Source organism: Vanellus vanellus (genome assembly GCF_965231255.1).
Source record: "Vanellus vanellus genome assembly, chromosome: 13".
Lineage (NCBI taxonomy): Eukaryota > Metazoa > Chordata > Aves > Charadriiformes > Charadriidae > Vanellus > Vanellus vanellus.
Window position 1 is genome coordinate 3,824,784 of NC_138918.1, and position 26,629 is coordinate 3,851,412.

The 26,629-nt window shown below is 46.7% G+C and overlaps 2 protein-coding genes across 2 annotated transcripts in view; one reads left to right on the top strand and one right to left on the bottom strand.

Annotated features, from left to right (window-relative positions):
• The window catches only part of SAR1B (secretion associated Ras related GTPase 1B), a 186,680-nt gene that overhangs the window by 104,255 nt on the left and 55,796 nt on the right, over nucleotides 1-26,629 (bottom strand). The window lies entirely within an intron of this gene.
• PCBD2 (pterin-4 alpha-carbinolamine dehydratase 2) lies at nucleotides 263-25,802 on the top strand. The gene is made up of 4 exons (XM_082490095.1): nucleotides 263-349; nucleotides 2,793-2,924; nucleotides 22,061-22,141; nucleotides 23,651-25,802. Exons 1-4 carry the CDS (start codon nucleotides 266-268, stop codon nucleotides 23,744-23,746), a joined length of 393 nt encoding a protein of 130 aa, XP_082346221.1. The 5' UTR covers nucleotides 263-265; the 3' UTR covers nucleotides 23,747-25,802.

The following is a 26,629-nucleotide window of genomic DNA, read 5'->3' on the forward strand; positions in this document are numbered from 1 at the left end:
GAGCCGAGGGCAGGTTGGACGGGGCTTTGAGCGCTCCGGTCTAGTGGGAGGTGGGCGGGGGGGGGGGGGGGTTGGACGTCCTCGCTCGGGTTTTGCCGAGACTCCGCTCGGCGCTCGGTCGATCTCTCCCGTTCCTCTCCGGGCTGGGTGCCGTTACCCGGTGCGCCTGGAGGGGGACGGGGCACACACGCACACGCAGCTCCCTGCCCTCGGTTCCGCCGGGGGAAGGCGTGCGGCGGAGGCGGGGCGGGGCCGGCGCGGAGCCATGCCGGGCGGCGGGGCCGGGCTGCGGCTGGCGCTGCGGGCAGCGGCGCGGGCGGCGGGCGGCGGCGGCGGCGGTGCTGCCATGGTGAGGGACCGGGCGGCGAGCGGGCGGCGGGGCGGGGGAGGCGGCGGGGAGGGAGGGGGGGGGGGGGAGAAGGGGGCGGCCACGGCCACGCGTGCTCGGGGCGCAGCCGCCCTCCCCTTTTCTCCCCCACCCCGTGATCGATTCTGTTTTTGGGTTTTTTTTTTTTTCCATATTAAGCTAATAACTAATTGCAGGTTTAGACCCTCACCCCCCAAGCGTGAAATATTTTGTGCTGTTTTTATGTAATAATGACTCTTTCCCTCCCCCCCCCTCTGAGCTTCTTCCAAACGAACGTCATCGATTGCCTGGGTCGAACTGGGTTAACTGGTGTGCTAAGTCAATATTTGCACGGCGGTGCCCTCGCCGCGCGTTCCCGCCCTTTGCGGGGGGCCCATGTGGTGCCCCGCGGTGGGGTGCCGGGGCTGCACCATCCTCAAAATGCAAACGGCATCTCCCACCTTCCCTTTTCCCTTTTTACAAGCAAATTCCTGCTGCTTTCTGCTACGTTTCTGAGTGTAGTCGTTACGTGCTGGAGGGGCGAACTCAGGACATAGCCTTTGCAACCTAATCTTGAGCAAAACGCTGCGGTCGGTGTCCTCAGGGGCCCTGCATCGAAGTCGGCCTCTGTATTTTTACTAAAAACTGCATGATCTAATTTCAGGCCTCGTCAACGCCTGTGTGTCTAGGCCAGGTAACGGCGACGTCCCTAAAACGAACAGAGGACATCTCCGCTGCCGGCCGGAGGAATGAACTTTGTGCTGCTTACTGGTCGCAGTCCTGGACTTTGCCATCTCAAAAAAACCCACCCCCGTGATTTTTTTTTTTGTAAATTAGCTTGCTAATTGCATCTCTCGCCAGATAAAAGAGTAATTTTCAAGACCGCCGTTAGCTTTGGCAATTTTTGTATGGGCTTCGAAAAAAAAGAATGTAAGAAATTCATGCCTGCAACTGCGGTTATAGCAACAACAAATCCGATACTTGTCTTCTTGCAAGTCTAAAGTTGTGTTTGAAGTTTAAAGAGCCTAAATTATTTCATTTTGGGACCTGTAAAACCCATCTCTTGGACTGGATGTAGCCTACAGACCACAAGTGGTGGCAGTGATGCTGTTAGATTGATTTACTCCATTTGTGGTTTGTTTTTTTTTTGTCCCATATTATCGGTGAAAATGTTGCTCCTCGGCCGTCCTGCGTCTGAAAGCCACGCTCAGGTCACGCTAATTGCTTTAATTCTTGCTCTGCTCGGGCTCACAGCCCCATCTGGTGGCACCGGGGCTCCTGCCGGGCTCCGCAGCGGAGCTGCCAGCGCCGGATGGCAAAGGTGAAAAATGTCCTGAGCTGGCGGTGGGTGTTTGTGGACCCCTGATGGGTTAGTCGAGCTCTGGAGCAAAACTGCTCAGCCCCTTTCTGGAAGTTCTCCCAAAGCTGTGCTACCTGCTAACGTACAGACTAAAGCAATTTGATTTTTGCTCTGCTGCGGAGCGAAGTTCTTCCCATTAAGTCAGTGCGTTTATAATGAGTTTGAGACCAATCTGTTGGAATATATTGTCTAAGTAATCACTTGTGCCCTTAGTCTCTGCTTTTAGGAAAAATATTAAACTTCTTCCAAACGCCCCGTAGAACTTTCCTCCCTCTCCGGGTCTGGCTCTGGCCTCGTGCGTGGTTCAGGCACTGATTCAGATATTTAAGCGGAGGGTGTAATTTGTTACGTCTCTGCTCCCTGTGGCTTCAGAAGGACTCCTTTTGCTTCAAATAAGACACATTTAAACATAGGTGCTTTGCAGAAACTGATGCTTATACCAGTAACTTGTAACTGCTCATAATTGTGTCTGTATTGTCAATTGTTCTTCTTTTCATTGTTAGCTAAAAAGCTCTTTGTTGTTTGTAGAAGTCCACAGTGCGTGCTGTCTTTAAATCCATTCTTGCTTTCTTAGGAATAGCAGCATACAAGTTGTGCAGAATACAATTTCGTATTTTGCTTCTGTCTTTCAAAATAGATATTCCCCCGACATCCCTTTTAACCTCGTAATTGTACGTTTAGCACAGAATGTAAATAATCCTTTATTTCTATGACAGAATGGAGTACTTGAAGATTAATTCGGTTTTTACCGCATCTGGATAATTCAGATGAACGAGGGATGGGTACAGGTGTGGTGGCGTCCGTGCTCATTCCCGTGAAAGAGCCGGCCCCTCTTCGCTAGCTTCGTATGAAGGCATTTAGCCGAACTTAATTGACCGAGCAGAAATGGTGTTTCTTGGCTGTTTTAAGTTAAGCCGGTCCGTGAAATTATAAAAAGTAAGAAACTGCACAGTGCGTTTTCCATCCCCTCACCTTTCTACAATACATAACCACAACTTCATCGCGTGTTTTTCTTATTGTTGTAAAAGGAGAACCTCAGCCTCACTCGTGTCGTGTTTGTATATCTTTTTTTTTTCCCCTCAATAGTCTTCGCAGTCTCACTGGTTGACGACCGAGGAGAGGAACCAAGTCTTGCACGATCTCAAAGCTTCAGGCTGGTCTGAGTTAGGCGAAAGAGATGCCATCTACAAAGAGTTCAATTTCAAAAATTTTAATCAGGTAATTATTGTTATATACCACTTTTAATATAAAGGAAATGTAATTGCTTTCATTTCCATAGGATCCTGATGGGAAAATATTTATACTCAGAAATTTGGGAGTATCCTCGTGGGGCCAAACCCTGCTGGGTTTGCCTCGACGGATTGCTCTCTGATTCTGATCTCATTAGGTGGAGTAAATTAATTCCGTTTTGTAGTTGTTAAGTAAATTTGTCCTAATATTACAGTTTCTTGATTATAATATTAGGGTCAAGGTCAGGGTTGGTACTACGGGATTAGACAACTAATATTTGATCCTGATTTTTGTTTTTCATTACTAGCACTCGTAAACGAATGCTGCAGATATGTAACTGGTGGACAGTGGGGCTCATTTTTGTGAGGGGAAAAGCTTGGAAAAAATGGGTAAACGTAAGAACAGACACTTTTGGCAGATAAGGTGGGGAAGATGTGATACGTTTCACCTTCTAAGCAGGAAGACAGAGTTCTAGTGTATTCTTGAATGAATCATAGTCGCTGATCTCGCAGTGCCTTCGGCACGGCAGACTGCTGCCTGGACCTCCTTGGGTTTTTATTTGGAGTCAGGATCCTGAGCCACCTCTCAAACTCGCAAGAACACGTCTCGGACATCAGTTACAAACTTACTTTAGAAATACGGAATTTCTCTTGAGCCTTGCTGTCAGCTACATTCCCCTAAAAAAATTGCCTTCTGAGGAGTCATGACATTGCTTAGAAAAAAGTCACGTTCCAAGAGCGAGCATTTCCCTTCTGTTTTATTTCTGAAGGAGAGGTGAGCGCTTCCTTGGGTGGGAGAGGAAACCCAGAGGGTTTTTTTCGGGCGGTGGCTCTCGCTGAGCTGGTTCTTTCCCTCGCTACGGGGGGACGCGGTGTGCTCCAGGCTTTGTAGGTGTGCGTAGGGACCACGAGCTGTGCCGAGATGCTTATTTACATGGCTGTGCCTAAACCCAGATCAGGATATTTTTGTTTTTTAGAAAACCACGGTGAGCTAGGTAAGCAACAATTTGTAAAGCGGGCTCTTCTTTTGCCATCTCAGACAGTAGTTGTCACGGCACGGGAAGCCCGGGCAGTAGAGAGAAGGGGGGTGAGGTGCTCCCGGCCCCTCTGAGCTGGGCAAAAGCAAAAAAGAAAACAACTGCAGCAAATTCCATCTCATGAGCAGGACTGTGCTGGTCCAGGGAGCGCGTCCGGAGCCCTGAGTACATTTTTTCCTGGATTGCGCTTCAAACCCGAACGTTAATACGGAACAAATAAAACTGTATCAACAAATAATCAACAAATAAACTGTATTTTTATTTGGAGGGCAGTGAAGGAGGGAAGCCCGTGAGAGGGAGCTGACATGAAACCTTGGTGAGATGTGCCGGCAGCTCAGAGCCGGAGCAACCAGGAGAGACCAGCACGTTCGATAGAAGTAACCCTTGGAAGAGTTGAGATTTCCAGCCTTTGGGCTTCAAATATTTTATGAAACGGCGTCTCTGTTGAGGCACGGTCAAAGCCTTTGTTGGTTCAGCACAACTAGAAATGGCTTTTTTTCCCCCAAAGTTAATAAAAAAGTGGTTTTGCACACTGTTGATAAATAAGTCAGCTCGATCAGATGGACTGCCAACAGACAGGGCAAGAGACAAACTGGTGTGCCCCAACAGCAGATATCTAGAAAACCTGTCGCTTTGGCAAAAAAATTACAAAGTTGGGTTTTTTTTGACTGTGTAGATTTATCTTACGAAATAGGTAGATATTCACATGTCTTCCTAGTTTAAAGATCAATACCGGTATAGGAGATCGACTGTATTTAAATAGGTTAAATTATGAAGTATGAATTTATACTCCTAGTACGTGTCATCTACGAAAGGGTACTCTTAAAAATAAACGCCGCTTGAGTTGTTTGGGAGGTGTCGGTACAGTCTCTGTCATTCTTGGTTGCCCTTCATGGGTGTCGGGTAAGGCAGAAACGAGAGCAGAGGCTGGGAATTGGCTTCAAAACTGATCTTTCTGCGCCCCGCCGGGAGGACGAGCTGCGGGGGTGGGTGCTCTGCGCAGCTGCGGTTGGACCAAGGTTATATGCGAGTATCTGAAGGCAGAGTTTCACCCGCTGATTTGCAGGAAGAAGCTGCAGCGTCCCCGTTTGCGGTTGCGGAGGGCGAAAGCCGTTCCGGTTATCGTAGTCCAGGAGAGGGCTCAACGTGCGGACCCCGAGGGGGTGTTCAGAGCCGGTATTACAGAGCAAGGATTTCCCTTTCGATTAGTCGAAGCTGAAAGTAAATTAAAATGACGCATGTATGCTTATTGATGCTTATGTTTGTAATAACAACTAATAGTAAATACTGTGTTTCTTACGACCTAAGGAACAAATGACAAAAGCGGAGCTGTATACCTGCACTGTGCTTTGGGAGAATTTAGTCCCGCAATGAAAAAAAATATTGAGCTTGTAGGTACTTCTTTCATTTCAGGTAATAAATATTCTGTTTACATTATTTAAAGTATTTAGTAAAAGTCAAAGGACTGAGAAATATCATTTCCGCGGTGATCTTCCTGCTGCCCTTTTACAGATGGCGTAAAATCAGGTGTGCTTAAAAAAAAAAAAAAAAAGTGTAGTTGAGCTGACATGAAAGGTATTTCAGATTTATGTTTTGCAGATGATATTGGTATGATTAATGTATTCATTGCTTTTTTATTGCTTCTCGCAGATAATGTTCATGATGCATGGAAAATTCTGTGTCTTTAAAATCTATGCCAGGTTTACAAAGTCTGTGTATGTCAACAGATGTTAAGAATATAAACACAACTTTTATTATAAAGTCGTGCAAATGTGTAGACATGAGCTTGGTTTATGTATATTATTTTCAGCATGAGAATGAAATGAAACTTCTGTGAAACAAGAGTTATTTAGATTCCTGAAGCTTTCAGGCTGAGATTAGCTCGGTTAAAAGCCATCAGCGAAGGGCTGCCTTCGGGAGGCTGACGAGCCACTGACGCTTCTGGCTTAGGGAATTAGTTTGTAACCCAGAACTTGAAAGCGCTGGTGCTGTCTGTTAGTCTGAAGATACGTTTTCATGAAAACGGGCTTTGGAGGTACAATTCTCTGCAACAAGCTGGAAACCAGCCTGGGGTCCTGGCTGAAAGCCCATTTTGTTAATTACGTCGCTGTGGGTGCCCACCATGCACCGGTCCTGGTGTACTGGACTGGGTGGTGGGTCCTGCTCTGTGTTCCCGTTGCCTTTAGCGTGAGATGGGCTCCTGGTGGGTGGGTGCTCTGAATCTTGTAGGAAATATAAAATACGCCGACGGTGTGGGGAGGGGGGGAGAATGCAAACGCAGCTCAGCGGTAGAGGAGAGCACCTTGTCTGGAAGAGCTGTGCTGGTGCATCCGTTCCTCCTTACGCCTTGCAGTTGCCCTGTGGTATTGCCATTGTTGAACAGCAGGGAGGCAGCGATGAGCTAAAATTGGAGTCTTTTACCTCCAGGGCCTTCGCTGGGGTGCGCTCGCTCAAGAGCCCCTCGTTGAGTCGCTTTCCCCGGAGAGTACGCGCTTGGTGGGAACCTCTGGCCATGACTGAGGGCTTGGACCACTCCATGGCCAGTCTCCAGCCCTACCACACGTCTGGGTGCTGGTGAGCCTCCATAAACCTCACAGCCAGGTCGGGGCGCTTATTTGGGGCTCTTCAGGGAAGAGAAAAGCAGCTAGCCAGGCTTCCGGGCCACCGTGTAGCATCAGGAAGGTCTGCTCTTGTCCGTTCAGGTCTTTGTGCTACTGAAACAAAACATCTCTCTTCCAGCTGTGGAGCAAGCCCTCTGCTTCCAGTCTGCCCAAGCAAAATTCAGAATCAGGATAGAAAGTTAATTTATGCCTCTGGACCGTGTTGGTAACTTCTCCCAGTTATCATTCTGCAAACTCAGAAAAGAAACTGCAGAAACGTTGGGACTGATGTTAAAAGTTGGTCATCGAGTGAGGGAAGGATTGCGGAGGACCTCGATGTCCTGGCTTCTATCTCAGGAATTTCCCGGGATTTTCTCGGCATTTCAGGTGAGGGCTGATCCCGCAAAGCAGACGGAGCTGGCTTAGAAATCCGAATTTCCGCAGGTTCACCTCGAGCCGGGTCCTGGCTGGGCGGGCGGCTGCGAAGGGCTCTGGCTGTGCCGAGCGCTCGGTTTGGGTCGCTTACCCAGCTGCTCATTTTCACCAAATTTGCGGGAACATCTTAACTCCGAGACTTCCATGTCTCTTGTCAAAGTTGGTTGGATTTGACCAGAGGGTTTAAGGGGCAACTGCCTGTGTGATTGCATTTCCTTGGGTAATCACGCCAAGGCAGAAAATGCAGTTAGGAAATTACAAAGGTGGGCATGTTTGCTGATGGTCAGGTTCAGCATTTACAGCTGCTTTCTTTTATAGGGTAAGTTTTTAATTAAGGTTGTGGTTTGGTTTTTTTTTTTTTTAAAAAAAAAAAAAAAAAAAAAAAAAAAAAGAATTCATGTAGGAAGTCTCCATAAGAGCTCTAACATCATTTTATAAAATGACAGGAAATCAAATGCTCTAAGAGTTTTAAAAGCTATTTTAAATACGTTTTGTGTTCTGGGGCTACAGGACGCGGGCAAAAGATGAGCCTGAGCGGAGGGGACGGTAAGGAAACGCTTTGGGGGACGGCGTGCGGTGAGGGTAGGAGCACGTGTAGTCCGTTGCAGTTGTGGACTATGGATTTTTGAGAGCTTATTTAAAGATGTACAGAAAGTCTAGACTGTTTACATAAATTATTATTCCCGCTTTGCATTTCCTTTCCAAAATTTTCTAGCTCTCTTGCTTGAGATCCAGGAAAACAAATCGGATAGAGCATGTACAGTAGATGCTGCCCCCCCCCATTGAAATGACAATTATTTTCCTTAACTGTAGGGAGACGTGCTCAGGTTTGCCCCTTTACATTGATCATCCTCGTTGTATTATCACAGTTACACATTCGAATGAATTTGGCGGGATGTGCAATGAATACTCTTTATTTGTTTTGACGGTGGTACTCGGTGGCCCAGTAACGTAATCTGTGTTGATACTTCCTTTTTCTACTCCCGGCACGTTGCTTTGTCTTCTGCCTTGATCAAAGGTTGGAAAATTTGTTTTTATACATGTAGGCAGTGTATTTCATTGCCGCTTTATGTACTTAATCTTTTGGCTGTTCGGCTGAAATACGTCCACGCCTTTTACGTATTGAAAACATAATATCCTTTAACCTACAATCTGCAGAGTTAAAATGAATTTTATGTTAAATATTTCGTTGTGGACCACATCTCCAGCTTTTTATATGCCACAGCGGTCTTGTGGGTTGTTTTTTTTTTTTTTTTCTTCTCCATTGTCTGATAGTGAGGTCATTTTCAGTCCTCTGAGAAATTTTATTCCCAGCCAGATGCGGGCCATATATTAAAAGTAGCACCTGTGGCTAATATCACAGCAGCTTACCATAAATTTACATGGTAACTAGGATTATATCTGTCAAGACTGTTAAAAAATGTCTAGATTTAATTTGATTTCCAGTATTGAAGGAGCTCTCCAACATTTTGCTTCATAACTATATTTTAAAAGTTAAAATCGCTCCATTGTTAAGTTTTATAGCACTCCCAGTGCCCATTAAGTTGATTTGTTAAATGGGGGTCAGAATAAAGCAAGTTGGCTACAGGAGGATCGGAAACCAACCCATTTGTGACAAATTTAGTCCTCGCGTGTGAATCTTCTCAGAGCCCGGGGACTGATTGGATTCAGGTGCAGCTTATGTCAGTTGTGTTTAACCTCAAAGCCTGAGCAGCCTCAGCCCCGACTGTCACTTGTGCTAATCAAAAGACGAACCTGTTCTCATTCTTTTTTTTTTGGGGGGGGAATTGCTATTTTTAATGTAGTATCAGTCTGCTTGCTCCCCCTGCTAGAGTTTTGCATTAGATTGGCTGTCGAATGAAAATAAGTGATTTTTTTTTTTTTTTATCCACCTAGGTAGGTGCTGGTTTTCATATAGTCTTTCCTAAACTGCTTCATTTTCCATTATCCTTTGAGTCCTCTCCCATATGCTATGATTTGTGCACCTGCAAAGTTATGAAAGTATTTCTTTTGGTAGTTACGTTGTTCACTAACTTCCCTGCGTTTATGAATACAATAACCGATTTACAATAAATCAGAATTATTTATGAGTGGGTTTACAGAGTTGAGAAAATCTTTGTATCTGAAAATAATGAATTTCTGGCGTATCTGCCTGTTGACATTTTCCTTTATTAGAAACTGATAGTGAAGTTTTCGGGACTGGCGGAGGTTAACCTGCAGGCTGAAACGGAGCGAATGAACCGGCTCAAGTGTCCGGGAGCGGAACAGAGTAAAAGTATGTGATTCCTGGATGGTCACGCTTTCCTTGAGTTTATTCTTGTGAGTAAATAACACTCTCGCTCCTGAGTCGGTGGGTCGGAGGGTCAGGGTGCAGCCGCGGGACCTGGACGCGGTCCACCTGCCCACACCACCGCCCGGCACTGCCCGCGGAAGGCACGGAGCTCCGGGGCTGGGTGAAATGAAAGGAGAAGTTCTGGGGAGATGGCTTGTCTCCTTCCCTGGCCGCGGAGGAGGAGGAGGAGGAGATGACACCCGTGCCCTGGCCAGCGTGTCCTGTGTCCAGTGATGCTTCCAGTACCCTGGCAGCCAGCAGTGGGAAATTCTGCAAAGCTAGAAAGTGCGTAGTGGTGGAAATATGCTGTTGGGTTGTGTCTAGGCAGAAATTAAATCCTTGGTGCTGGGAGCTGGGAAATACAGGATTTATTTTCTTGTAATGGCCAGCATGGCTGGTGGGGTACAAAACCATACGTAAAGTCAGCCAGTGCTCCGGAATATTTTTAGACCGGTATTTTGTACTTGGCAACATTTTTCTGTTTTAAATAGAGTTGCCTTGGTGCATCAGCAGCCTCTGAGGTCTTTTAAAGTCCTTCACAATAAGCCTTTCCTTCCATGTCTGGGAACAGTCGTTTTGTCCTTCAGTCCCTTCATTACAACTTCACGTTTGTAACGCAGGTGAGAAATTCCTGCCCGGTACAAGTCAGGCAGGTGGCGAGCAGCGACGGCTCCTCTTCGTACTGCGGAGCATCTCCTCTCCTCTTTGGGCAGGTCTGTGTGTACAGATGCCACCGCCCTCGTGTCCCATCTGCTTGTGGCAAGTCACAGTACCGTTGTCATCGCCGTAACATCATCGTGGCAGTACCGCCAGTATTATTTAAAATGTCACGGCATTAATTGTATTTCAATAAAATTAATCATGTTTAAGTTGAAGTCTCGTAGTGAGCATGTCCCCTTCACCTCCAGCATGCAAGAGGTCCCATCGCAGGTCTCATAGAAGTTGCATCAGTTCACTTTTTGTTGTGACTTAACTGTGATTAGGGATGCTCGTTTTCTTGATTAGCTAAGTCGTAGTTCTCCTTCGAATAAACCATTATTTTATTGTTTATAACTATTGGGGGTAGTGGCGTCTCCAATTGCTCGGTTTGCCCCCCCCCCTCCCCCCCAGGCAGACCTGTTGGATCTCCATTTCAGCAGGCCACTGCTTAAATCTGCTCAGCTGACCTTTGGGCTGCTCTCCAGTTGGCTCTAACGCAAATGCTTTCCTTCAAAGATGGATTTATTATCACTCAAGTAAAAATTATTGCAGCATTTGCCTTGTGCTTGATTCGTGCATTGATCTGAAAGTGCAAAAGAAATGATTTGTCAAAATGCCCTTTGGATTTCCCAAGCCGGCTTGTAGATTTGGAGTAGAAGAAATGTTTCTCCCTTTTTTTCAGCTGCACAAACTGATTGTTCGCTCTCTTTGAATTAAAGAGAACAAACGTTATATCAGCCGTGCGGGCAGGGCTGCTATGGATTCCGACCGAAGACGGCAAATGTGAGCAGGTCAGCTTGATTTTAACCACAGTTCGGGCTCTTTCCTTGTTAAACCACCTTTGGAAAATGAATGGAAGGCTCAGTGGTTTTGAATTCTGTTGGACACCTTCATTTGGGAAAACACAAGTAAGACTGATGTTGACTTTCCTGAAGAAGATGGTCGCTCAGAATAATTTTTTACCTTTTCAGTTAAGGAAACCTGCTGTCTTGCAACTCTTTCTGTATTAAAATTTACTTTTATGGGGGTGCTGGGAGGGTGCTGATTAAATGCAAACAGCACATCTCTCTCTGGGTTGTTTAACCTTTTGCATCCCCTTGCTTTTGGAATATCGCCCGACTGTGTTTTCAAACCATACGTGGCCTTTTACACCAGCGCCTCTCGCTTTCCCGTACTCCCGTGAAGGAGAGAGACGCTTTGGGATATTATCCTCTGCAATTGTAATTAAAAATGGACTCTGGCTGGCAGAATAAACTAAAATAAAACTCCAACGCCCCTCTTTAAAAATTAACCATTACTCACCAAAAGCACATCAAACCCACTTAGCGGACATCCGTTAATCCGGCGGTGAGCCGATTCGGGCTTTAATGCACACTGTTTTACACGTTAAGGGTTTTGAAGTCGCGGGCCGGCGCTGACCTTTCGCATCTGCTCCTCTCGCAGTAGGAATCTCCGCTCGCCGCTCCCCGTCAGGGCGGATTAACGTGACGAAGTGCAGCGCTTCTGCTGGCTGCAATTTCGGGTTTTGATCAGAATTATTTCTTTCACAAACAATCACGTTTGGCTAAAACGTTACATCTGCTCTGAAAAGCCACTGGCAGGCCCGCAGTTTATCAGGGTGAGGCGAGTGTAACTTTTTTCAGTCCTCTTTTATATATAAAAAAAGCTGAAAACCCGCTTCATGTGGGCTTTTTTTCGGGGAGAGCTTCCCTTCTTCCTTCTCCTCTTGCCGTTTCCTTCCTTTAATTTTCTTGGGCTGAGATGGGAAGCTGATTTGGACAAACATAAAGCTGGCTGTGATGTTTTGGTGGAGAACGCGCTGATGAGTTTGGGCTTATTTATTGCTGAGGGTGCTTTGTAGGAAAACGGTTTTTATTCCTAGGATCGGAGGGGAAAGTCCCGATTTCATGATCTAGTGTGACTTTTTCCTTGTGCTGTGATGAGAATAAGAGTAGGCAGTTAAATATATGTCTGCGTATGACCAAGGCATCCCTGGTTGGGAGAATCTTTGTTCTGTGATACAGTGGGTGGGTGTTGTAGCAAAAAAAAAAAGTAGCGTCAGCTGTACGAGCCCAGGACGTTGTGTTTATGCCTGCGTCTTGTAATGCCCAATCTAATAAAAAAAAAAAACAAAAAACCACAGGTGCATGAAGGGTTTCCCTTTGTGGTGTTCGCATATGAATTTCTAAAAGAAATCTGACGTTCACTGGAGGACTCGGAATTAGTATTTGTCTTCCCTTGTGAGCCCGTCTCTCCGTTTCCGGATGTACCGATGTACAAATGGTGGGGGCTGCCCAGAGGAACCCTTGTGTCTTAGTGAAAAACCACGCAACCAACAAAACCCGTGGAACCTCTCAATATATTGCACGTTGAACGTACACTGCCACTTCCAGGCGTGCGCATGGAGCGCACGGAGGGGTCTGAAGACAGTTGAAAACGCTAAGTGCGGGTTGTCTGTCTAAATTGTTGGCACTTACGTGAGCCTCGTTCTTAATAACGTAACTTAATGTAGCTGCTTTTGTCCGTTTTCCCATGACCTGCCCTAGCCATTCTTCCAAGTAGCAGAGACGGGAGATGAAGCACGGCTCTGGGTGACCTACAGATCACATCGGGAACGGCGGGCACAGCAGACCAGGCAAGGTACCCAACTGCTCCGAGGCTGAAGGATGCCCCAGAGGGAAACGTGATATCTGGGGAGGTGCTTGCGCTCTCCTACTCTTTCTGCAAAGGATCCGTCGCTTATAGACTTGAAACGCCCGTCTGCAAAATAATGTTTGAATTTGATAGTGCAATGCAAATTGAAAGCCTGCCGGTGATGGCCCAGGTAGGTCTCTTGCTGAGTTCACTGCCCCCATCATCATCTGCTCTCTTCTACTATAAGAGGCGTCCAAACATGAAGACCCATTCTTGACAATACAGCTGCTGAAAGCAGCTCGGTTGAGTGAAATGATTCCCTGGCTGGATCTGCCGTAAATGTTCCTCGGTTTGCTTTATTTCACAGCTTGAGGTCTTTTTAAATATGAGGGTGATCGGAAGACTTCTTTGAATTCCTCACACCTCCGTCGTGATTTCTTGTCTCACGTTTGAATTGTTGACCTCGTCTTTAAAAAAACCAAACCGAAACAAAAAAGCTGACAGTGTAGTGGATAGGAGGATAGTGGAAGATGAAATGGTCGTGAGAGCAGCCGCTGCTTCTCTTAATCCATCATAGAGCAATGCCTTTCTTATCACTCTTTGATGTTTTCTTAGGATCATAAATGGCAGAGACTTAGAGGATTATCAGAGGCAGGATACGATTGCCCTGGGATACTCAGCAGAGAACATTTTGGATATGAAACTGGTAGTGTGTGCAATCTTGGCCAAAAGACCAAGCAGAATTTTGTCTGAGCGCTCCCTGTGTTATCAACAGCCTGTACGGCATGTGGACTTCACTTTCATGTCTACAAGATGAAATCATTCCTTTGCATGTGAGTAAAAAGAAACATTGGGGAAAATACTGGTATTTTGTTCTGCTGTAGACGGGTCTGTTCCACCCAACACATCGTGCGACGGGATAACGAACATCTCTCTTCTCCTGCACCCTACCCGAGCCCTATGGAAGTCAGAGGGTTCGAGCGCCTTTTTGAAGCGGAGCATTCACTTCAACTAATTGAGTTTTGGTCTGTTTTCCAACAGTTGCGTGCCGTGGGCTGGCCCCGCGCGATCCAGCGGGGTTCGTTGCCTGAGCGGCAGCGCCCTTGAGCCCAGTGCCTGGGCTGAGGGTTCAGCTGCCTGAATTGGGAAGGCTGGAACCGGGGACTAACTGCGCCTTAGTTACTAGTTTGTTTTTCTAGTGGTTTGCGCGATGGCTTTATTGCGGCGCAGCCAGGGGGTTGATTTGCTGGGCCCAACGTTTGCTTTAACAAGTGAAATTATCATTGTTCCTTCAGTCGCGCAGCCAAGAGGGCTTATTATTGCAAGTGACTGATTGCTTTAGCAGGTGCGCGGTTAATGGGGGCTTCGCCGTATTATTTAATGTTTTTTAGGTCGGGCGCGAAAAGTTCATTTAAAAAAGTCACGTTTCTTGAAATAGCCGTTTCATTTGGTGTAAACCTCCTAAGTGCAGCCTTTGTATTTGAGCACAACGGCTTGGGAAGCAGAGAGTCGCGTTCAGCTGACTACCTGGCTGGAGGATTTCTTCCATGTTCTAGTTCAGTCCCGAAACCTGGGATTGTTTTCCTTCTTTTTCTTTAAAATCTAATTTAGAGATCTACATTTTTGAATAAATAAAATAATATTTATGAGGCTGTGTTTACCTGGAGTGCTAAGAAACTGGAACTGAGAGAGGAAAAAAAAAAAAAAGCATTTATTTTGAATATTTCCGTATGAAGTGATGTATCACAAATATCGTGGGACCTTGTTGCAGGTTTGGTTGGGATTTAGGATGTCTGCTTATTTTGCAGTAGTCTTTATGGGCAGCTATAATCATTTTTCTCTATCTGTAAGCAAATAAATGTATTTTGTTTAAGGTTGTATTGACCCAGTGGAGTCCAGGCTTGAAACTTTTATCACTTACGGAAAGAAGTTTTTTTATGGTGCTTTAAGGCACCTCTATGTTCTCTCACTTCCACTCCGTCGAGTTTATAAATCTTTTTGGTGCAGTAGGTGATTAGTTGCGGCGTGAAGTCTGTTCATCGAATCACCGAGCGTATTATCTGCTTTCTGTTCGTGAAATCCAGGTGCAATCACTTACAGTAATAAAAATGAGAATAGGAAAAATGATCTGAGGCTGCTGGAAAAGCCAAGATGGGACGAGGAAGAAGGTGTAATAGATGTAACGTTTTTGTCTCATATTATCACCAATAAGAGAAAAACAGGTCTAAATTCAGCGGTTGTGAAACTCTTGATCCAGACAGGCTTAGAGAAGATAAAGTTGAGGTTTGTCGTGCAGATTGCGCGCGAGGGTATTTCGCGCGCTTGGCGAGCGGGAGGGGAAGGGGAAGGCCAAGCAAGGAGGAGGCTTCACGAGCAGGTCGGTGCTCTCTACCTTCCTCTTAGTCCCTTTTCTCGCGTTGATCCTCTTGTCCCGTGGCCGCAGCAGAAGATTTGTATTTGTTTTTCAGACCGCTCGAATATAGGATGGGGCAAATTCCGTTTGCACCTGCTTTGTGATAAAGTGATGTCATGGCTTAGGTCACCGTTGAGCTTGGAAGATGAAGCCTTTGGCTCAGACCTCTTCTGGAGAGCTGCATCTCGAGCATCATCGGGACGGTGCCGCGTCTAGTGCCGCACCTGGTCCAGATTGTGCTGAGTGAGCGTAAACTTCCGAGCGGCCCGGGCTTTTCCTGGGACGGCGTTCCTGGAATTGCCTTCTGTCATCTCCTGCGGCTCTTGACATTGTACCGGTACCTGTGTGAGCAACGTCCCCGTTGAGGAAAGGCCATGCCTCCGAGCTCCGCTTCTCTTTGCCTCCATTTATTCTTCATGTTCTTCAAATTGGTAAATCATATGACAATAAACAGAAATACCCTCGATGAAGAGAGAAGGGGAAACTGTTGTTTATCTGGTCAGGTGGTTTAGATTAGCAGTGATGCTGGTCTGTATTATGTTACTTTAAATCATAGTGTCCCAACAGGACATAAATTATGAAGATTGTTACAGTATGTTTCATCCAATGTAAGATCAACAAATTGGAATAATTTTTTTTATAGGAAAATCAGTGCTTTGGCAAGGTTATTGTTGAAGAATTTAATTTAACTTGAGCTTTGCTTGCATTATTTCTTAATATATAAAAACTATTTGCATAATGTATGAAGTATAAACATTTTTAGAATCAAAGGCAAGAATGCCTTTTCCAAGATTACAGAGAGTGGCAAACTACTTAGAATAGATCAGTGTTTGTGCTTTTGCTGTCAAAAATGTTTGATATAGAGCTGGCGAGCTCGTTTCTTCACCGACATAATTGTAAACAAGTGTTGGGAGACAGAAACAGCGTTCTTTGTAGAACATGGTGTAAAGGTTTTCACATACGCGGCTGCAGATCTAACATGGAGAGCAGTGTTTACAGCTGCAATATGAATATAAATAGGTAATTTTTTTTAGAGCGCAAAGCGGCGTTTCACTTTTGTATAAATGATGTGTGCAGATAAGTACGGGGGACGCGAGCAGTCAGCTCTGGATGTTAAAAGGGTATTGTAAACGCAGAAGAGCGTAGGCAGTCAAGTTGGAAATTGTAGTTGTGGGGTGGTTGGTTTTTTTTTTAGCTTCGCATTTTGGTCTGAAGACAGAAATGGCACCTCAGTACATGCCAGTACGTCTGTAGAATTCCCCTCCTGTCCTTCCCCTTTATTAGCGTCTTTCAGAGTTGGGAGTACTGCTTTCCCCGCTGCCCAGCGGTGCCTGGGGAACGGGAAGGTTGGCTGCGGTCACAAGGTTTTGCTGCTCAAGCAAAGAGGAGCAAAATAAAAAAAAAAAAAAAAAAATCAAAAATCTACCTGGGGTTTGGTTGGTGTTCACCTTTGGACCCTGCTGGCTGCCCCTGCCGGGGTGGGGTGGGGTGGGGTGGGGTGGGGTGGGGTGGGATGGGATGGAGGGAGCCGGCTTGTCCGGTGCTTGAGAGATGGGGATGGGAATAATCCGAGTTTAGCTCTATTTTGGGACACGATTTAGTTGCGTTCTTAAGGACTGTCCCACTGTTCTTGAAATGGTGTTAAAAAGGGGAAGAGCAATGGGAAGGTGTTCCCCTGGTTTATGTCGGGGGTGAATCCAGACAGGGTCCGAAAAAGAAAAGAGGAAAATATGTAATGCCGCATGGATGCAGCGTCCCTGGGGCTGGTTCAGGCAGGATGATGGTGCCAACAGGGAAGAATCCCAAAATGGGCACGTGGTTTTGAGAATGAATACCTGTCCTCCTGTGCTGACATCACCTTCCCAAATATTAGTTGGATTTGTCTTTTTTTCGTGTGTGTGTGTGTTTTAGCCATGTTGATGAGGAGTGTGGCCTTGTGAGATGATTTTTGCATATTTGTAAAGCGAAAGTCTTTCTTGATGGAGTAAATGGAATTAAAATAGAACAAACCCTGCGTTTTCCTTCAGAGCACAACAGCGAATGTGGTGAGATTAATTCGAACCCTCGTGACTAGCTAAACGTAACTTAAAATAGCTCAAAATTAAAGAGCTTTTTCCTTTTTATCTGCTGGCCCGTAGCTCGCAGTTGGGTAGTAGCGTCAGCTGGAGCTGTGAAAGCTTCTGCACTTTGGAAGCCAACCTTAATAATTTGAGCGTATTGTTGTTATGAGTGCCAAACTGCTAAGGAGAACACGTGCGACGTACTGCGCGTGGGGGTGTTTTTGCCGTGGGTGAATGGAAAGCAAAACGTGTGAAAGCCAATCTCTTGCCTTGCGTGGCGGTGTCACCGTCGCTCGTTTTATTTCTTCGTTTCCCGCTGATAAACGGTACGGATGCAGCCCGGGCTGGCGGGGAAGGGAAGACAGGTAGCCCTCGCGCTGCGGAAGGTCGAGGTTAATGCTACCTCCAGCGTTATAATGACAGATGGGAGGCAGAAACCTTAATGTACTTGTGATTAGCATACGGTTTCCTTGGCTGAGCGTCCGAAGAATTTAAGAAGCCCGGGTACGCTCTTCGTAGCGTACGCCTTTTAAAACAAATAAATAAAAAGCGCGTCCGGTTATGTTGTTGAGCCTTTCAGCTGTTTTTCTTGAATGTCTCCGCTTCCGAGTCAAGTTCTGTCAGCTGCTTTGTTCTGGGGATGCACCGGGGTAATCCGTCACTGGGGACTCGCGGGCGGGTGATGTACGAGCGACCTGTGCTCCTTTGATGTATAACTCATCAAGATAATGTTGGCAAGCATTGTACAAAAGCAGCGTGTTTAAAAAGTATTAAGATGAATTGATTCCTCGCTTAAGGAGTGTGAAAGGAGGAATAACAGCAGATTAGCTGCGGGATGCCGGGGTTCTCCCGGAGCTGTGGCGCGTTGTGCGGTGCAGAGGGGCGGATGGAATTTCATCTTCCCTCCCGCTTCTGACAGCAAAGGGTCTGGCCCTGGTTTTCCCATTCTCAGGCAACAAAAGTCGCGTTAAGTCTTATTTTGTGATAGTGTATTTTGTCACTTCCAAAAGCAGTTTGGCCAGTCCCGAAATATTATGTGATAGCTGAATTTTTTAAAGTTTTTTTGTGTGTGTTTTTTTTTTTTTTTTTTTTTTTTTACTTTATTAGGTGAACTTGCCCTTCTAAGAGTAGCCCTGGTTTTTACCTCACATGCTATGGCTGGTAGTATTTAAAAACCATTTTAAAAGTGATGTTACGACTGAAACACCATTACTTTTTCGTGCCGCCTTTCATGGCCTTAAAGGACACGAAGGGAAGAGCCGCACGGGCACACGCGAGGCATCTCCTTGTCTGCGCACAACTGCTCCGCTCATTACTTGTTCCAGCGCTGTTTGTGGTTCGTGACAGGGATTTCCCAATCTGCCATCGCTGGGGTGACGCGATGGATTTATTTTGAGTAACCTCTGTGTCTGGATGTTATTTTAGCCCCAATGTCCTAAAAGGATTAGCTTGAAAATGTCTGATTAATATGCCTTTTACTGAAATATCGCTCTACTTATCATATTTAATACATCAAAGTCTCTCTTAAGAGAGACTCTGTAATGGCTCCTACAAAACGCTCAAGTCCTTTCTTTCTCCTCTCTTTTTATTTTTTCAAGGAAAAAGCTGAAAAAGTTCTCGGGGCAGCAGAACTCTGTTATTAACATAGCGAGAATCAAGATTGTGTTGGGTCTTGCTGCCTTGAGTCAAGTACTTGTCCCTCTTTCATCAAGGAACGTGTGATGGTCTGATAAACTCTGCCCACCAATGCGGTCTTGACAATGATCTTGCACTGCAGACTGCTTAATAATTTTCATTATTTTTAATTAAAGTTGAAGAAGTGCAGACTCCCGCTCAAATTAAGGTTGGTTGTGTTGCCGGAATGTGGTAATTACTTTAATTGATCACAAGATAGTTTCCTTGATCACCAATTAGACCAAATTACCGATCAAGTTTCAAGACGTGAAGAAATGTCCAAACTGATTTTATGTAATAGTGTTTTCATATCTAATCAAACCTAAATATCTTTTCCTTCCAGAGCCAATTGTATTTTCCCAAAGAAAGGTTACGGCTCTACAAATATAAAGGTGATTCATAAACAATAGCGTTCCAATTCGTTTAATTAGCAAAGGAAGTATTTAGGACCTTAATGGAGATTGCGCCGGTGAAATTGCTCGGTGGAACTGTAGCGCATTTTCTTAGTGGGAGATGCTTTTTGCGTGTAATTAAAATAAACTAAAATGCAAGAAGTAAGTTGCTTTGGGTAACGTGCGATGGGGGAGAACGTCTCCGAGCAGAGCGGGGTGTGCAGAAAGGAGAACACGTGTGCTGCATCCTTCCCTGGAGCACCAGGTCGCCCTGGCTGGGACGGCGGCGCTTAGCTGGAGCAACGAGACGCGGGACCTGTCCTGGGGGCGTCCTTGGCTCCAAAATTAATTCGTTTTCATGAATCAGACAGCCCCAAGTTGAGCACTCTTCGGCAAGATGAACAGCGTTAAGACCAGTGACTGGTTTATCCCCTGGAGACTTTTTACCGCCTCGGGGGGGAGGAGGTGGTGTGTTGGCATGGTGGTCCACTGAGCAGGAGGACTTGGTGGTCCACCGATCGGGGAGGATGAGGTGGTCCGCTGATGGGAGAGGATTTGGTGGTCCACTGATTGGGGTGGATTTGGTGGTCCGCTGATCGGAGAGGATTTGGTGGTCCACTGGTTGGAGAGGATTTGGTCTCAGAAAGCCTGAAGGAAGGTCTGCAGAGCAGATTAATTTAGTGGACTCGTTGGCTTGCGTGGTTCACCCTGTCTGCCATTGGAGTGGTGATTATCGTCACTCAGTCAGTGAATTGTGTTTGTGGGGCGTAACCTGTGTGTGTACGTAGGTGGGTGAGTTCCTGGGGTGGACAGACACCCACCGGTAGAGCATACATGAACCTGGTGGGGTTTTCATAATTTATTTTTTTTTTTCCTTGCTGTTTGTTTGTACAAAGGCGATCTAGTTGCAGATGCATTGCTGTTTTAAATTTTGGGGGACGTTTCGGTGTATAGATTGCTGTGTTGGAAATGCCATTCCTATTAAGCCCACGGGCACTCTGAAAACATTTTAAATCAAATATCTTTCAGAACTATTAATGCAGAAGTTTTCCAAATCGTTGCTAACATCTAATGCGCAACTTGCAGCTTTCTGCTTCAAAGGGTGCTGCTGAAACGTTTGCAAATTTTTAAAAGTAATTGTTCACTCGAAGTAAAACTAAACCAAGCGAGAGCTTCAAGGGAAGTTAGATTTTCCTGAATTTTGGAATGCTCTTGGGTCAAAGAAAAAAGCTTTTTAATTGCTGACAGTTTGGTGATTTCCAAATGACAAACCTCATTGGAATGATTTTCTCTGATTATAACGTTTGCATTCATTTGACTGGCGAAGCGACTAACAAAGTCATACTTCATCCAGGCCCCGATTCCTTTTTTTTTTACTTAAAGGTTTTTGTAATTTGTGAGAGGAAAAAAGACTTGAAACTATTATCAACCATTATATGTTATTCATTGACCACATGTTTGTTTGAAATGGCCATCGCTTGGTGGAATGCGGGCTATATACATTCTCTTCCATAAATTAGCACTCAAAAACTACCTAAATCAGGTAGGGGTTTGTTGAGCTCGTATTATAATACGAACCAGACTAGAACGTGGATGTTACTTTTGCTTTGCATGTTAATGCAGGTCCTGAGCCCCGGTGGATGGAGCTCGGTATGAACAAAGCCCGCTGGCTTAGAGGCGTCCTGCTCACGCACCGAGGCCCTTTGGGCCCCCCTGGGTAATTGTGGTCTTGATTTACATGGACATTCTAATTCTCTTTATAACGTCGTGATTTGCTCCGAAGTATTTTGGCAAGGTCCTGCTATTATTTCCTCCTTGAGCCTGTGATAAAACCTGCGTCCTGGGGGAGCGTGTTGTGTAGAATAGGGGGGCAGAGGATTGGGAAACCTATTTGAACTCATTTTAAGGGAAAATATTTTCTCATAAAGCAGAGGGGCAAACCCACCTGCCGCCTTTCTCCCCCCAGGAAAATAAATAGCAAAATAGTTATGTGAAAGGATGTGTTTCTGGAATCGGTATCTGTCAAGTACAGGAATACTGTGGCATGATGCTTAATTAGAAATGGCACCTTTCTGAGATGCAGTAAGGGATGAGGAGTGTTGGGATGGGGGTTTCAAATCGCTGTTGGATGCCGAAGGTAAAGTTGTTGCTCTCGTGGAATGGCTTTGAATCCTGGAGCGAGTAACATTGAGCAGAATGATGTACAGGTGTCTGAAGGGGATGTTTTCGGCAGTCTCGGGAGATGCAACGACGCTGGGAGGGCTGGAGCCCCTCTGCTGGGAGGACAGGCTGGGAGAGGTGGGGGGGTCAGCCTGGAGAAGAGAAGGCTCCGGGGAGACCTCAGAGCCCCTTCCAGTGCCTAAAGGGGCTCCGGGAGAGCTGGGGGGGGACTCTGGGTCAGGGAGGGGAGCGATGGGGCGAGGGGGAACGTTTTTACACTGAAAGAGGGGGCATTTAGATGAGATATTGGGAAGAAAATGTGTACAGTGAAGGTGGTGAGCCCCTGGCGCAGGTTGCCCAGAGAGGTGGTCGCTGCCCCATCCCTGGAGGTGTTCAAGGTCAGGTTGGACGGGGCTCTGAGCGACCTGATCTCGTTGAAGATGTCCCTGCTGATGGCAGGGGGGTTGGACTAGATGGCCTTTGAAGGTCCCTTGCAACCCAAACTATTCTATGATTCTATGCGTTGGTGGCACGAGAAGGTGAAATGCTCCTTTAATACACACAAACCCGAGGTGTGGTAATCTGGAGCATCTCTAGGAGTTTTTGAGATTTTGGAGTGAATCTTGCAGATGCACTGCCAGTCCTGGTGGGTGGAGGAGTATTTTCCTCTTTGCTCTTTCTCTCCTTAGGCTTTCGGATTTATGACGCGCGTTGCTCTGCAAGCAGAGAAGATGAATCACCACCCGGAATGGTTTAATGTCTACAGCAAGGTAACGCGTTCGGCTGCCCTAGTTATAGGCACAGCAAGTTAAGGAGACCAAACCAGTGGCCCATTCTCTCTGCCTTTTTTTTTTTGTAGCTTATATACAAGGAGGAGGTAGGGGAGTGGAAGGAGGTTGTGTCTTCATAGCGATTTGAGATTTTAAAGACATATGGAGATGTTTGTAGTGGTGATACGGCCCCAGGACTGAAGTTCCTTGCAGTTGTTTGCTGTCCACTGCATGGTTCGGACCTATCGCTTCACCTCTCTGGCTGAGATCTAAAAATAAACCAGAAGCCTTTAAACTCTTATTTGGCCAACCTGAATAAACGACTGTTTTGAAACTACTCCCCAGCTCTCATTCCTTTCTGCGCAACGCGTCGGGAGCCCAGCGGTGTAGGGTGGCAGACCGTCGATGTGTAGGTACCTAAATGGGAGCCTGGCAGTCTCCATTTAGGTTTGATTTTTTTTAAAAAATTGTAGGCCTCTGAGTCTCAACATAGCAGCTTATAAAATTTGTTTATAATATTACCTAACTGATGGTGGTCTCGTATTTACAAGGGTTACGAGGTATACTGCAGCCCTCGAATGAAAGGTGCTGTGTGAAGGAGGAAATTATTGCTGTGCCTTTATTTTTATTTTCTAATACTTCTCATTGCATTGTATTGAGCTGTTTGTTTTAGCGTTTGACGAATATATGCCAATCCTGCTAAAAATATACTAAAAGGACACGCGGACAAGCAACCTGTGGCCGGGACCCACCACCCCCAGAGCAGGACGTCCCCACCTCTCCCCCCAGCACAGGTTCCTCCTCACCAGCCCTTTAGGTCACCCCGTTTAAGGGGACATTAAATGATCAGCGGACAAAGTCCTGATCACCTACGCTTCACGACTTTTTTGGCTTTCCAGAACGTTCAGGTTTTATTTTTTTTTATTATTTTTTTTTTATTTTTTTTTCCCCCAAATCTCAGTCAAAGGCGAGACAAAGTAACGCCCAACTTGTCATCTGGCTTAGTCTAAACAAACCCGTGCAGGCAGCTGCGTCATAGCAAAATGCACCAGTCCGTTTGTTTTTCTTTTTGAAATTAATCTGCAACAAGCTCAACAATTTTTTCACCTCCAGGGTGCTGGTTTGTAACAAAACGCCTGAGCCCCCGACTCCGCCGTTGGCAGCTTGGTCACTGGCCCAGGTTCTTCATGAAACCCATCCGTGGAATTTAAACGTCAAGAATGAGTTATTTAATCGGACACCTCTCCTTGGATGAAACCCAAGAACGCAAAGCCTGTTTTATTCTGCGAAGGGGCTCGCTTTGGTTAGACTTCAGGCTCCGTTAAGCCTCCTCACCTACAGCCTCTCCTGGCTTACACGGGCGGCGGGTGCCCAGCTCGCTGCTTGCCAGGAGCGCCGGGTCCAAACTGTTCGCTGCAGAGACACGCAGCCTTCCCGGCGAATTGCTGCTCAGCCTACGTGCCAGACATCAAAATGGCTTTGTAACCCCTTTCTTCTCCTTTTTGACAGGTTCACATAACTCTGATTTCCCACGACTGCGGTGGACTGACCAAGAGAGACGTGAAGCTGGCGCAGTTCATTGACAAAGCCGCTGCCTCGGTGTAACAAAGATGTGAAACGTTTTAATACGGTGCCCACCAACGTTTTGTGTTTAAATGGTATCCCTCATTCCGTGTAACCCTGATTCATTCACAAAACCCCTGAGACAGGATATTTCGTAGAAAGAGTGGCCTAGCTCGCTTTGCCTTTTATTCTGAGACCCCTCTGGACGCCTGTGCTTGTCCTTTGCCGTTGCTGGCTCCGCCTGAGGCTGTAGCAGACAAACCAGCAAGAAATTAGTTTGGAACGATCCTTTTCTAGAAACTAAGACGAGCTGGAAGGAGAGCGCCATCCCTGGAAACATTCAAGGTCAGGTTGGACGGGGCTCTGAGCCACCTGATCCACTTGAAGGTGTCTCTGCTCCTTGGAGGGGGTTGGGCTAGGTGGCCTTTAAAGGTCCCTTCCAACCCAGTCTCTCCTGTGATTCCACGAAAGCAGGAGCCCACCCGTGCGTGTCGGTGTTCCCCAAGCCCACGGGAGCCAAAGCTGGTGGCAGCTGCCACGGGAGCCTGCCCCGTGCCCGGCCGCTTCCCTCCGACAGATTTGTACGTCTCTGCACTTCAAACAGCGTAAGAGCAGCCAGGCCGGGTCAATCCCCTCCAGTTTGGCACCTCCATCTCTGCCAGTGACTGGTGGTGAGCGTGAGGGACGCTGGTGAGAGCAGCGCAAGCTGCTGCTGCTGCTTCCTTGAAGTTGCAGCTCAAGCGGCAGCTACAGCTGTGCGTTTCGGTGTTTATTCTGTGCTTGTCCGATGGCTCTTTGAACCCATCTGCCCTCTTGGCACCCGCAGCCTGGCAGCTATATCCAGCAAAAGTCTTGCTGCGTGCTTGAGAACCCGTCTGAGACGCAGGACCGGATCCTGCAGTTGCTGAGAACTTCAGCTCTGGTCCAGCAAATGCAAAAAAAAAAAAAAAAAAAAAATAATCCCAGTGACCTCCCGGCACTCACAGCATTAAGCTAAGCGTGTGCTGAAGCGCTTGGCTGGGCCGGGTCAGTGCTCAGCACCTTGCAGGATTGAGCCATTAGTTGTGTTGTGACGCTCCCGTACCTGCTGGGTTGGAGGGGGGTATCCTGGCCGGGCGCCCGGAGCACCGACGGGAGCTGCCAGCGGTGGAGGAAGCGGCATTAGCAGGATTCTTGCTAAGCTGGGCTCGGCTGAAGTTATGCTCGCCCTATTTTTATTTTTATTTTTTTTTGTATCTGCAATTACTCACCGCGAACATTGTTCCAAGAGCTGCAGATCCCACTGACGGGGTTTAAAATAATTTCTTCCGTGGTTTCAAAGTCTTTGTTTTTATCCTCTGATCCTCACCGAGACAGATTTCCACTGCCGGCAGGGAGATTTCGACCTGCTTAAGGCTCGCAGAAGGGCCTCTCGCTCTGCAATCCCGCTGCCGAGTGTCCCCGACGTGCACCGTCATGCCCCGCGAGCAGCTCTGGGTGCCGAGCTCCCGGGAGATTGACACCTCCCAAATGCCTGAGCGCATTGCTCGAATGACACCGGCGGCGCAGCTACCGAGAAGTGAGATCCGCGAGTGCCAAAATCTATATCGGGTGTATATGCGAGGTGTGTGGTCTCTCAGATGTTTGGGATGCAGAGTGCCACTGGCCGCCATGCAAGGGTTCCTGCGGATAAAATAAGAAAGGTATTTTTCGTTAATCCTTAGCAAGTGCGCTGTCATGTGCTAATTGGTCGCAGGAAGCAAGATGTACGATGTTGGGGTTTATTGTCAGTAACCCTACTTGGGATATCAAGTTAATACTGCAAAAAAAAAAAAAAACCCAACCCAAATTCGGACTACGTGCTCAAATGTTCTTTGCTTCCAAGTGCCTTTCCCCAGCGAAGAGGCGGATTTCCCCGATATGGTTTGAAAACGGTCACCGTTGTGAGGAACGAACAGAACTAAACCAAACAAGCAGGCTGTGATGTCTCCTGTTACTGGTGGGGAAATGAAACGAGCTTCACCCAAAGTTTTGACAATGTCTCCAATGAACTGGAAAACTCTGTTGTTAGAAATTGATATATAATGCGTGCGCTTTGAATAAAACCAATAAAATCGAATTCCTCTTTTGTCATTTGTTTCTTTATTATTATACATATGTGACAAAGCTGTTTAGTTTTAAGATAGATTTAAGATAAATAGTATTTAGTTACTGGGAGGTCTTTGGTTTAGAATATTGATGTTTATTTACATACTCCGAGGAAAAAAATCCCCACCAACTAACGTAGCTCAGAGAGCTGCACTGTCCGGCTATGGCATAGAGCTGTGCAGTGTGCTGGTTCGAGGATCCCTGACCGGCGAAGAGGCAAAAATACTCAGAAAAGAGGAGGACAGCTTGGAAATGCCCGTAGTTTCTAGGTCAGAGCTTGTTTAGCCACAATTTCTTGTTAACTTCTGGGGCATCCCACAGACCTGCGAGTGCCTTTCGTGAGCGTTGCTGTGCAACAGTAAGAATAATACCATAAAAATAGTGAATATGTGTCTTCTACTTTCTTTTCCAGGGAGTACTGGTTTCAGAGGCAGTCTCACAAGTGAAGTCCTGGCTGCGCTGGTGCCATGAAGAGGTCTGCCGTCGTGCCGCTCACCCCGTGGGTTCCCTCGGGGCTCCCAGGCGCTGCCTTTGCCTCCAGCCACGCTTGGCTTTGTTCGGCTGCTGCTCCCTGCATGGCTCGGGAAGCGGTGGCGCACTCCTGGGATTTGCTTGGCAAAAGCACCAGGGATTTCTTTCATTCAGAGAATCATGGAATGGTCTGGGTTGGAAGGGACCTTAAAGATCACCCAGTTCCCACCCCCTGCCCTGGGCAGGGACACCTCCCCCCAGCCCAGGTCGCTCCCAGCCCCGTCCAACCTGGCCTTGAACCCCTCCAGGGATGGGGCAGCCACAGCT

Excerpts from the sequence above, each read along its gene's own strand:
- PCBD2 (XM_082490095.1), top strand. The coding sequence starts at position 266 with ATGCCGGGCGGCGGGGCCGGGCTGCGGCTGGCGCTGCGGGCAGCGGCG. Across the intron at positions 350-2,792 it reads GCGGCGGCGGTGCTGCCATG|TCTTCGCAGTCTCACTGGTT; the intron begins GTGAGGGACCGG and ends TCCCCTCAATAG. Across the intron at positions 2,925-22,060 it reads ATTTCAAAAATTTTAATCAG|GCTTTCGGATTTATGACGCG; the intron begins GTAATTATTGTT and ends TTCTCTCCTTAG.